At 38.4% G+C, this 13,541-nt stretch overlaps 1 protein-coding gene across 3 annotated transcripts in view; it reads right to left on the bottom strand.

The window, feature by feature from the left end:
* The window catches only part of TPK1 (thiamin pyrophosphokinase 1), a 302,955-nt gene that overhangs the window by 115,791 nt on the left and 173,623 nt on the right, over positions 1-13,541 (bottom strand). For all 3 annotated transcript variants that reach the window (XM_059478894.1, XM_059478901.1, XM_059478911.1), the window contains one exon: positions 7,047-7,142. In XM_059478894.1, the coding sequence (XP_059334877.1) occupies positions 7,047-7,142 (96 nt within the window). The remainder of the gene's footprint in view (positions 1-7,046; positions 7,143-13,541) is intronic.

Raw genomic sequence — 13,541 nt, 5'->3', positions numbered from 1 at the left:
TGATATGTCCTTGTGGCCCAACCACTTTCCCAGCATTGGGGCAGTTAGATCAGCAGTAGCTGCTCTCAGGGAAGGTGAGCTCCTGCAAAGCAGAAGGGGCTGAAAGGGGGAGGAGAATCACATCTCCTGTGAGAAAGTTACACACAGAGCAAAATTGGTGGTTGCAAAGGGAATGGTACATTGCCTGTAGTAAACACATGCTTTCTGCTTCAAATATATTTAGCTTTTAACTAAGTTGAGAGAACAGTTGCTGGTTTCCTCATTAGCTTCTGCAGTCTGGTTAATGACCATATCCTTGATCTCTTGAATCCCTTGAACTGCCTAAATAAACATTATTTTTCCCCTTGTTCTTACTCTCCCCAAAGCTTGATATGGGATCTAACTTTTTCAAATAAACAAACTGAAATCAATGTGTTCTCTAGAATCCCTGCCCTGTTTTTGTCTTAAAAAAATTATAATCATAGGTCCAACACAAGCCCCAGTAGGGGATATAAGGATCACATCAGAAATTTTCCTGGTATGTGATGCACTGTGCTCTTGCAGACACCCATACTGCATAAAATTATTTGAAGGCAAAGATACTCAGTGTGTCTTGATGCTCACAGCTATGGAGGAACAGGAAGACACTTTACATATTAGGGTTTCTCTTTGGGAACTGGCAACTTCTGATATCCATGAGAAATGGATTTTGCCATCCCTTTACAATGGGAAGCATTAAAATAATTAAACAGTGGGAAAGATGAATTAGATACTGCATTCCTTGAAGGTAGGCTTGGACCTTAAGAATTAAAATAGTCTTCAAGGATATGTCTGATGCCCTAAAGGAGGGATTTACTCCTGTTGAAAAGTATTATGAAATTCTGCATTTTAGAAGTGGAATTATCAGGAAACACTTCAGATTCATTTGTTTCTTTTGGACAGGAAAGGTTTATGAAGAAGATTACTATTAATAACTCATGAAAAATCTTTCGATGCAGCACTTGACAGAATAAGAACCTTTTCATTATACATATATAACTTCCCCTAAAATATATCTCATTTGCATTTTTATTCTCCTGTGAAGCATTAAGAAGAAAAACTCAGTAGTGCCACCAAAAGAGAACAGGTTTGTTATCAGCCCTTCCTTCTATATAGGATTGGTGATAAATCCACAAGCTTCAGTGTCCTTATGGTCCTTCAGGTGCAGTGGTGAGACACTGGAACTGGTTCCAGGGAAAAGTTATGGATGCCCCATCCTTGGAAGTGTTCCAGGCCAGGCTGGATGGGGCCCTGAGCAGCATAGTCTAGCTGAAGGTGTTCCTGCCTGTGGCCGTGGGTTGGAACTAAATAATCCTTAAGGTCCCTTCTAACCCAAACCATTCTGTGATTCTGTGATTCTTACAAAAGCTTCATATTTCAGCATCATGTCAGCTTTGGGATTCTCCAGTCTGCCTCTCCCCACTATTATGGTATTTTTGTAACTTCCCTGTTCTCAAATTCTGGTAACAGACTATCTTCATTCCTCATCTTTGCATTAAGAGCCATTCCCACTACTCTTCTGGATACCCAAAAGTCTTCAGAAATGAAAACAAGTAGTGTTCCATCTTGAAATTACCAATTACCAACATGAGCAGCAAAATTATGGTTTAGTCAGGAAATGAAACTGATCTATTTGATGCTAAAAAAAGCCACATATCAGGAATAACCTCAGCTGATAGCCAAAACCAAAACTAAACCAAATAGAGCCCAGTATTTGCAATAATTATTTTATTAAAATAATAAATATTTCTCTGTGGGATTTGTCTTTATGTAAAAAATTACTCTCTTTTAAAGTATCTTCTGATTTTTGTTTTAGGGTACTTTGGCTTTTCCTTCAGGGCCTTTTTTCTCATATAAGGGCAAACCAGAGAGGGCATAGTAAGGTGTTTGAACACTGCACAGCTGAAGGTTATATATGACCATTACTGTCTTCTCCTTTGCACTTTATAAACACAGGACTTCACTAACTTGTTTAGCCTTGCTCAACGTAAAAGAAAATGGACTGATGTGACACTTTTTTAAAAGCAGAAAGGGAAGAAGGCTTGCATTCACTTAAAAGAATTAATACCCTAGACTGCTGACTGATTGAACCTCTGAAGTGTAATTTTAAAATGGAAATGTTAGTAGAGTATCCCTTTATTGCCAAGGGTTTTTAGGAAGAGTTGGTTTGGATATTTTCCCTTTTTCATACTGACACTGGTGCTTTTATCGATTTAAACACACTAACATTAAACCACTAAAAGGCATGGGGGTTTCAATAAAACTCATTTTTTATATCTTCAGCCCATATAACCAAATGAGCTGCTTTAACTTTTTTTAAGCAGAAAAGATAATAAAGCTAAATGAAAAGTCCCAGAGCTTAGTTTTAAGACTAAATGGTATTTTAGATGAAACAGTTAAGGAAAGTACAGTTTGTAACTCTGAGATAAAGATAATGGCTTAAATCTATCTTTATATTACGAGTATTCTTCTTGGAGCTGCAAAATTGATAAACACACTTTCAGTTCTCACTGGCATGAGCTGCCACAAGCTGAGACCAGAGATGCTGTTATTGAAAGAGCATTTGATGAATACTGGGAATTGGAGGATCTTTCCCAACCATACTGCTAGCATGCTGGTAGGCTGTGGACAAATTGTTTTTGTACTTCTGCTTTCCAATCTGCAAATCAAAGCATACACTTCTAATGCAAGATCTGTTGATCCCTAAATAAGAGATATTTTAAGCCTGCCTATCATTTAGCCTGTTCAGTTGGTTTCTTGAAACAGCTTATATAAAGATGAGAGAAAATTAAGAACAGAAAGTAGCACCAGACAGACATAAGTTTATTTGAAGGTCTTGTAATGAAGAAAGGAAAGCACTCACATAACTACAGAATGAATAAAATAGTGATTAAAGCAGTAAAGTAAAATGTGCACACCTAATAGCCCATAAACAATGTGAAAGACACACACAGCAGCAATAAAGACAGAGTTATTAAGACATTTAAAAAGCACCAATTAGGGCCATGAAGGAACACTACCAGAAAAGATGTGCATTTATATACATACTTGCACGTGCATGTGCGTGCATGCATACTCACAGTCATGCAGAAAGAAAAAAAAAATTATCTAGCAGCCTTTAGGCTGGAAAGAAACTTCAGGAGTCAGATTCTCCTGGTGGTACTTCATTGCTTCACCCATCCAAAGGAATACAATTCACAAATGAATTCGGGCTGTGGAGAGGGAAGACTGAGACTGATTCTAGCTTGCACATATAAAGGGTACTGCCTTTTCTAAAATTCACTGCAGTATGTAATTATAAATACATATAATTAGGTGACTTAGATCTCACAAAATGACTGCAATGCTGCTTTCTGCATGACTTGGCTTTGCAACCAAAATATGCAATGTAAATCAGAAATTAATTACCCTGAGGATTCAGAAACTATTCTAAGAGTGTTTATTTGAAAAATAAGGAAAAAGCAGTCATGAATTTGGCTAATTATTCCAGAAGACAGAATTCCTGCTCTTTATGTTGAGCAGGGAGTTCAAAAACTAACGAGGTATTTTTTCTCCCTGATTTGCATCTCAGCTGACCATCAACTCTAGCTACATATTTCCTTGTGGTAAAGAAATTTCTAAGGCTCTTATCAAACTAGCTACCACTAAAAATCTAAGATAACTTTTTTTGCATCTTTCTTTCCAAGTAGGGGCACTAAGTGTCTATCTCACCTGCATTCTCACTCAGCTGACCTCCAAGAAAGCTGTTTGACACAGTTCTCTTTCAATAGGCTATTCCTCTATTCAAAAGTTACTTCTTCAAAAGCTATTTGGATGAACAGGATGAAAGAAAAGGAGGAGGATAAAGGCACAGAGACATGGAAAGTAAATTACACAAACCTAATCCCTTTGGAACCAAATATCATCTGCATATGTTCAAGTGAGCTCAAAAGCCTCCATGACATAGAACTTCCATAGAGGTGACTGATAAATCAGAGCAGAAATTTTAATCCATTCAGTGTAGCAGGTAAATGCTAATTTATTCTCTGACCAATGGAGGGAGGCCTGTTTTAAACACCTCAGCTACTCACACTTGAACTTCATCCAGACAAACTACCTTGTGGGATTGTGGATCCATGGTATGCATTGAATGCAATTAATTTCCCAGCTTAACATATTGCTACCCAGAAATAGCAGCAAACACAGCAAGACTGTGCATCAATTTTTTAAAGATACTAAAGAGATACCTTCCTTGTTTTGTAACTTCAACTATAAATCACAGGAAAACAAATTTATAGTGTCTCTTTGTCTTATTCCTTTTTGACAAGTGCTTTAAATAGAGTGGGAGAAAAAAACAAAAACAAAACTGGAGACAAACATATTTTTTCTGGCACCAGGAAGACATATTCCACTTAGCTAATACTCTCTGCTAAAGAAAAAGCTTTTATGACATTTTGCAGAAGGAAGATAACTCCTCTTTGTGACATGCAAGTTTGTCCTTGAGGTCAAAAAACACAAATGCAGATGAAGAAAACCCTTCTGTATCCACTTCAAGTTTTCAGACCCTGGACTTCCTTTTCTTCTCAGCTGTATGCACCTCTCAGGTAACCACAGAATTCAACAGCAGCTGTCTTCCCTGAAAATACTTGCATTCTCCTCAAAGATTTTAGGTCTATGGCTGGAACAGTCTGTTGCCATACCTGACATTTTTTATGGCAGAATGTTGCCCATAAAGAAACCTAAATTAAGTGCAAATTTAGGTATTTAAAAAGGCTAGAGTTTCAGAAGAGCCAAGAGGCTGCATGCATAAACTGAGGCCAGTGTATTTTGCAAGTGCTCAGAATCTCTGTGTCATTCAGGGAGCAGACATCAAGTTACTCTCTGCATCATCAGAACATTCTGAAGAACCACCAAACCTCCTACTAAACAATTACAACCAGTGCTTCTGAAAAAAGGGCAAATTAGAAACTGAACGAATAATTTATAGAATTATGATACAGTTTAGTCTCTTATATTTGCTTAAGTTTCACATTTCATCTCCCTAAGTGAAGTCAATGACTTCTTCAAATTCCTTAGTCAGAGAATGCAGAAGAACAGAAGTAAAAATGCATTATGCTTTATCTAGAGTGCATGAATAGGATAGCATCTTATTATGGTTTATGGAACAGGCACAGCAAACAAGAAGTAGCTAGCATTTAATGAACATGGTGCTTAGTTTTAGAAAATTTATCTGTGTTACTTTCACCTCTGAAAAACTCAGATTGTATTTAAAGCACATCTCTTACATGTAACAGCATACAATTATAACTGAACTGAAATCTTAGGTTTAGTACATTAGCACAAACACTACACAATTACTGCAATTACACTCAGGCTTGTACTTTACAAAATATCCTCAAAGATCACAATGTGGTATCCTTTAGTCAAGCAAACACAGCTTTACTGTGAGAGTAATCACACAACTCAAACTTTTACAAATAGACTACTTATTGTTTAAACACACCTGCTGTAGCTGTCATATTCCCATTGCTCTTATTCTAACCATACATTGATTATTCATCATAAAAACTCTTATAATGCTTAAAAAAATTTGCTCTCTAGCAATAGCTGGGATTGGATAATGAACTGAATCCAAGAAGCTCTTCTTCATTGAAAGGGCATTTCTAATAAGAGGAAGGCACCTTACTTGCCAAATTCAAAACAAATCCTGGCCATAGGTGGCTCATCTGTTCCAATGGCACTCATTATCATTCCTGTCCTAGATGCAAAGACATGCCTCTGAGTTCTTGTGATGATAAATTATAGGGGGAAAGAAAATAAACTGTTTTATAAAGTTTTCTGGCTCACAGCCAGATAGTAAGACAAGTGTATGGTGAAACCATCCCATTTCTGTCTATACTGATGGGGAAAAAACCCCTGATGGACAACAGCATTGAATTGAGATGCAATTGCAGATGGGTACTCTGTGACAGCACTCCAAAGTGCCCTATCGTCATTTATTGTCTTTGGAAGAACAAGAAGTTTTAAAGCAGCTTAGGCAAAAACTGGTGAATTTTTAATCAGCCTGGAGTGAGGAGGGAAGAAGAAGAGAAGGGTATTGGCATTTCAATCCCTTGCTGCTTTGTTGGAGAATGGTGATCTCAGGAAATCAGGCAACTTTCTTATCCTGCTACACTGAAAATGGGAAAAGAGATTTACACATGTCTTTCCATGTTGGGCTATTGTTTTAATTTTCTTACACACCTCTTGTTCTCACTGTGTGTAAAAGATGCAGCAGCTGCTCCCTCTCTTCACTCATACATGAAGAGCAGAAGAGAGAGGTCAGCTCTTATGAATGACTGTTCCATGGGGAGGAAAGGGCAGCAATCCCAAGAGCTCATCTGCTGCCGACTCATCGCACTTGAAATTCCCAAGGAATTTCACCCATGCATCTCAGAGACAAAACAAGGGGGCCTCTGAAATTAAACTGTGGAAGTGGGGGAGGGAATGTTGACTCCCTTGCCTTTCCCATGAAAAGAGATGGACAACTCCATATGGCTTCTTTTAAGTTTAGTGCACTGGTTGCTCTGCAAAGTCTGCCTTTGATTCCAAGGGAACATTTTGCAGAAGGAGGTATTGCTTACCATTTGCAATGTTGGTAGGACAAGATTGCCCCTCTCCATTTCACCTTTGAAAGGTGAGAGAAAGGGGAATGAACATGAACATCGAGGCTTAGTGTGCCAAGACTTGAAAATATATTTACATGCCAAAGTGGAACTCTTGCTTTGAACACCAGCCACAACAGCCTTCTGCACTTTGGGTAGTTCATTAACAGAAATCAATACAAGCTGCCTTTTAAGAAAGCTAACACTTGTTCATCGACACACTTTGTAATTCCTTTTAGCAGAAGCATCAATGCTTACAAATGTGCAGTAAATTATGGCAAAACTGCAGAATGTCAAGGCTACGGAAAATTGTTTCATTTCAGTGCAAACTTAAAAGATTAACCTAAATACAATGAGAAAAACAGTAATTACTAAGAAACACAGGAAAAAAAGTGTTCTCTTTACCTGGAGGCCCTTCTTCTCTATCTTTTTCTGGAGTATTTGAAGGCACTTGGTGAAATCTGTGAGGTCCTGATCCATGGTCTCAATAAACTCACATCCCTAGTGAAGAAGCAACAAAACAGAGAGGGAGAGAGACAAAAAAAATCAGTAATTTTTCAAGTTTAAGAACTAATGACATCTTTGGTGAAATTAACTGCAGACAACCACTCAGAGGCTCTGCATGGAGATTCAGGACTAAGCAAAAGCCCCTTACAGAGCCCAATAACTGTAGGTGTCAGTTGAACAATTACCATGAACCAGCAGTTTCATAGGTTCAGGAGTATATACTCAAAGCCATTTGAGTAGATCTGTGAGTTTGGATAAGCATGTTTTACAGTGGTCTGCTGGATGGGCAAATTCTGGTGTAATGAGCCCTGGGGGAATGGTAATTTTCAGGAAAATGACTGTCCTCTCTGGTGCTGCATCTGTTGTGTCTCTGCTACATACATTCAAACCTGTATAAATGTGAGCACACAAAAGTGTTCAGGCACCCCAGAAACAGTGCAGTTGTACTGCAGTCAATTTGCAGTGGTTCAACATCAATTTCCTTGCACTGGGGTATTATGGCTGAGAACATGTTAGAGAAGAGCAGGAGTTCAGATTTCTTAACTGAAAGCTAAGGCAATTTCTAAGCCTCTGATAAAAAGCTGAGTCAGGAAAAGTGAAGTGTATCTACCTCATAAAGTCACTATTCAAAGAGGTTTAAAGAATAAAAAATATCTAATACAGCACAGTGAATTAAAATTAGAATCATACACATTGGATTTAGAAGTTCCCTCTCCTGCTACTTCAAGGTTCCCTTAAAAGCCTCCTAGCTTTGTCTTACTTGACAGATTTTATGTTTCTGCTATACACAATAACAACTGATAAGAGAAAAGCATTCAGAATAGAGAATCTTTGCGTGTGTGCCTTTGTGTATAAAGTACATTACTCTGTTACATCAGAAAAAACCTCAAACAACAAAGCCAACATAAAAATGTTCAAGTTGCCTTTACCTTGGTGATAAAAATAAAGGTACAGGAGAAAAAATTTCCAAGATTAGTGAAGGCACCGAATTTAGTGAATTGCATGCAACAAAGTAACAAGCCTCCAATAGGAAGACACACACTACCACTGAAATGCTTTCCCACACAGCCAGAATGCATATAAAACCAAATAAAGTCATCAGGCAGTAGGGAAATTGGATATAGTAGAAGAGAAAAGTGAGAAGATAATAACAGGTTTTCTATTACACTTCTCAAAAACTTCTGAAAGAAAATTGGTCAAAAGTAGCAGCCTTTCTGAGACCTGATATTGCTGTAAATATTTTTTCAAGTAGTAATAATAGGCTTGCCAAGATGAAGCATCATGTAGCTCCAATAGCACATGTAATCAGAGACCTCCATTGCAGAAGTGATGCTGCTTCCCCTGCAAAGTGGTGAGGGAAAAGGTATGTGGATTCTGCACTCAATGCTAAGCACAAAACTATTTGAAGAGCTGCCATATCTCCACTTTTCTCTAGAAAAGACCAAAAATGTAACATTGGCAGGTGGAGATGTGACACAGGCCATCTGGAGCCTGTAATGAACAGGTGAGTTTGGCAACACCAGCCAGAGACACCCAGGGAGCCCAGGAAAGGTAGAGGGTTGTAGGGTTGTTCAGTCCCACTCAGGAAAGCTCAGTCAGATCTGAAAACCACTGAAGGGAACTTGTTTATCAAAGCCCCTCTAAATGAAAAGGTGTCCCATTCACCAAGAACGGGGTGCTCTCAGACAGTCTTGATATCAGCTCTGATAGTGGGAAGAGAGACCAAGCTGTGAGAAACCATGAACAGACAGAACCTCAGTATTTCTCAGACAGCCTCTGAGCTGCTTGAGAACATGACAGATGAAGACTAAATCAGTGGCAGGGACAGCTACTGCTGAGTATGAGAGAAGACACAACCTCAGCTGCCAGCTCTTAAATTAGCAGTGGAGAAGTCAAGCCTTTTATCTTTTGCCAGGGCCATTCCTTGGCTTCACAGCATTGGCAGAAGTAAGTGGTTTACAGATACCAATTTATGAATGAAAAATTTAATCCCCACTCTCCCTCAGCAAAATACTCCTTCCTGCAGTCATTAACAAATTAACAAGTCTGATCTTGAAGGGGCAGGTTTGTCAGCAGAAGGTAGGCTGCAATTCTACATTCCACATAGGGAATATCAAGGTGTCTGAGGTTTTTTTTTTGTTTGCTTGTTTGTTTTTTTGGTGTTTTATTTTTGTGGGTTTTTTTTTTTTTTTTTTAATGATGGCCTGCAACACCTTAAATGATGATTTATTATTTTATGTTACTACTGGAAGCATTTCTCTTAAGTTTAATTCTTGCCTAGCATCTCAGGATGTTCTTTCACAAAAAATTATTCCAGAGGAACTGCAAGGTACTACCAAGGCAAGATAACATCAGCATGGTGATTGGAGGGCACTGAAGGTCATTCTGCTCTGGGAGAAAACTGTGTTGCATATGCACAGACAATGTATGTTCAGCCCTGCTACTGTCTTCTGTGCAAATTCACAATAAAAGGCCTCAAACAAGCACTGGAATGCAGTGTAAATATGTGAGTGGGATGTCAGATGCACTATTCATTAAAGACAGTACCTGTGAGTACAGTAAGAGCTGGTGCTTGGAAGTGCCTGGAGCTCTTTACTCACTGCCCATACCGTTAATGCTTTACGCAAGTACTGCTGTAGATCATCATATCAAATAATGCTGATAGAGTGCTACCATTAAAGCCACCACTTTCTTCAAATTAAACTGGGATTTCTCATTCTCTTTCCACATCAAACAGATAGCCAGCTGTAGAATTGGCAGAGATTTTAGTACTGCTCCTTTTGCCACAATGTCAAAGAGACTGGCATGGTCAGATTGAACAGGGGGAGGGGACAAGCAGCAGAACTGGATCCTCCATCCTCTTTACAGTCTTGCTGAAATTAATGTCTGTGCAGTTCATGTTCGCTGATGGTATAAGAGCCTCAGATAAATCTGCTGCTCCTGACATATCAAGTCCAATATTTTATGCTACAGAATTGGATGACAATTGTAATGCAGTTCCTTTCAACCTTCACCGCATTATTCTGGAATGACAAAAATCTTCAAGACAGAGCTATGCAATGCAGTCAGAGTTTAATGAAAGGACAGTATAGTAGTGCAAGATACACAACAGCATATGTAGTTTTATAGATACCCGCTCAACTTAATGACATTAACCTTTGGTAAGAAAGTTTAAAAGCCAAACAAATTTAACATTAGGAAAGGTTAGAAAAATCAATAGCACACAGCAGGAAAGAAAACAATAGATTTCATCTGATGATGATACAGCTTTGGTGAATGATAGGATGAGACAGTATGAGGCTTTCACTGTTCTGTCTTAGTATATCAGCTATGGGAGGCACTTTGCTAAAGAAGGAGGAGTGTGTCACAGACACTTAATAGGATTGTTGAACCTTATATTTCAGAAAGACACTGAATTCAGAGAGGCACTGAAATGTCAATCTGAACATCTCAACATTTCTCCATTTTCAGAAATGTTACACATCACAGGACATTGTGTGTTTGTAGAAAGCAGTGTGTAGTTGCCCATTCTCCCATGTTCTACTTAATCTTTTAAGAGAATGTAATGTTTTTTCTCTTTCTGTAACCTTTCTGAGTATGGGAACATAATTAGAACAGAATACATAAAATATCCTAATGCGTACTCTATCTCCCAGGTCTTCCTATGCAAACCATTTAACACTATCTTTTGAAGCCTGTATCTGGCCGTGCTCAGTGGGTGCACCAGTGACATTCAGTTCAGTCTTTTAACAATACTTGAGCACAGAGGCTCAACTTTGAGCTATCAAACTCAAACAGATGTGCTTATGTATAGTGCTAATGCCACATATCCTCAAGCAAAACAAGGAGAAACGAGACAGGTTGTAGATTCTCTCAAAACCACAGCACTGACAAATAAATTTTAAGAAACCTATATAAATTGTTATCTCCAAACATTCTCTTTCCCCTAAACTTCACCAACACAAACAGTAATGTACCCACTTTATCCTAATATTTCACTGACCAACTGGGTAAGGATATAGATTCTCAGAACTACTTCATTTGGAAGGGACTTTTCAAAGTCACCTGGTCTGATCTCCTGCTAAGAGTACCTTATATTTGCTCAGGTTTGTCACGGTCCTTTCCAGTCCAGGTTTGGCTGGAAATGGAGATGCCACTTCCCTGGGCTACCTCTTCCCATACTTGACAACTCTTGTGTAATTTTATTTCCCAGTGGCACACAGAGATCTATTGTATTGCAAATTGTGGTTGTTGCTTCTTCTCCTACCTCAACTTAAGGAAGAATATTCTTCTGTTTTCTTTCTGCCCTTTCATTATGATGTTTACAACAGCGATATGATCTGCTGCTCACCTTTTCTTCTGGAGGTTTGAATAAGACAGTTCACATCTGCTTTTTCTCACATCATATGTTCTAGACTTCCCTAAAATTTGTTTCCCTCGCTTGTACTGTATTGGCATGAAGTATTCCCACCTTTGGGAGCCTGAAGAGGTCATATAAAAGCAAGGAGGCAGAGGGTTCCCAGATATCTCTTCCTTTTAAGGTAAACTTCTGGTTACAGGGAATTTAATTTTGCCCCTCTGCTATCCTCTTCCTCTTTATCCCACACAGAGAATAACTCCAACCTTCACATTCCTCATACACTAGCTGCAGCCACCTGAAAGTTTTGGCCTCTCCAACATTTTCATACACAAATGTGCAGCAGACAAGCATTTACATCCTGTATTGGACTCAATGCAATTGATACTGAAAAACAACTCTGTGGCATTCACATTTTCTGGAAAAATCCCTTCGCCCAGGATTTTTCTCCTGGCAAGATGAGACGCCTCAGAGAAAAAGGAAAACAATTATTATCTGATTTGCTTCTCCTGTGTTTTGCTCATTTGGAATGGGTTTGGAGATTATTTATGAACAGGTGGTTGTTTTATTGGTTTCTGCTGTGAATTGTTTTCACTCTTTGGCGAATCAGGGTCAAGCTGTGTCAGAGCTCTGGAGAGAGTCACGACTTTTTATTATTATCTTTTAGCCTTCTGTAAGTATCCTTTCTGTATTCTTTAGTATAGTTGAGTTTAGTATTCTTTAATATAATATAGTATCATAAAATAATAAATTAGCCTTCTGAGAACATGGAGTCAGATTCATCATTCCTTCCTCCATCTGGGGACCCCACAAATACAATACAACCCTAGGAAAAAGCATACATGGATTGAAGCAAAGTACTGCTCTATGTACAGAAAGAGGAACAGAAATGGACTGCAGGATCTGACTGAAGGTCTTGGACCAGGCCTAGCAAACGAGATAAAACATGTGGATGCGTCACCCTACAAGTTCAACAGGTGACAGACACTATGTTCTACCACCTCATCTGTAATAGGAGGGTGGATTTTGAGGCTACAGCATTCAGTCAGTATCAAAAAGAAAAAACAAACAAACAAACAAAAACAAACAAAAAACCCCCAAACAAACCAAAACCATAGCTGGGGAAAATCTGTTTGCAGAGATGGCAGAAACCCATCAACCAGACAGTGGTTGATGGCCCAGTATTCCACAGCTGATCCAAAACACCTCTACCAGAATTGAAACCAAGTCTAGCATAGGGGCTAGAATGTCACTTCAAACATTTTGAAAATGTTTAATGATACAGGATTGTAGAGAGATAGGCAGAACAAAACCTCTAATTTGAGCTACTTCTAGCCATAAAAGTTGCATAGATTTCCTATAGGTGGTAACATTGAGTTAGCATGATGACCAAACTAACATGGCTGGTTTATCTCTATGAATTACAACCAGCAGAAAATTAGGGAACTGAAGCCTTTTGCATTTGGGGAGTAGGATGCAAGTAAGAAAGGCAAAGCAGTTAAGTTCACTAGCTTCTTTTGGGAATTTCAAATACTGCTGAACAGAAGTGTTGAAAAGCTTCTCTTTAACTCAGTTTAATTATGTGAATTGTCTTTTAATTTTTGAAATGGAGAACAAACCAAGTATGTGCAATTGTTGAAAATAATTTTTGATATTTAAATAGCCAAAATACTTAATTAAGTGAAATTAGTTTTCTTCTAGTTTTTGGACTCAAATTTGGCTGACTTCCTGGCATCAGTACAAACCTAATACTGTATGATTGCTTCACCTCCAGTCCTAGGGTTCATGGTGTTTTCACTCATCCAATTGCACATTAAGGATCACTGCCATTCAGATTGACTAAAATAATTCATTAATCATGTTGAAACCTATGCTCTGAAAGCCAAATAACTGAAATTTACATTCAAGTGAAAGCCCTATTACTGAAAAGCAAACCAAGAATGTCCACGTTTGACTATCACTTATAACCTTATATAACATCACTTTATTTATTAAACAAGTGCTATCTGGTGGCAGAAACAAAATCAGTAAATATA

The sequence above is a fragment of the Ammospiza nelsoni genome, chromosome 1 (assembly GCF_027579445.1).
Source record: "Ammospiza nelsoni isolate bAmmNel1 chromosome 1, bAmmNel1.pri, whole genome shotgun sequence".
NCBI lineage: Eukaryota > Metazoa > Chordata > Aves > Passeriformes > Passerellidae > Ammospiza > Ammospiza nelsoni.
The sequence above is the reverse complement of the archived record's forward strand: the minus strand, read 5'-3'. Positions and strand labels throughout refer to the sequence as shown.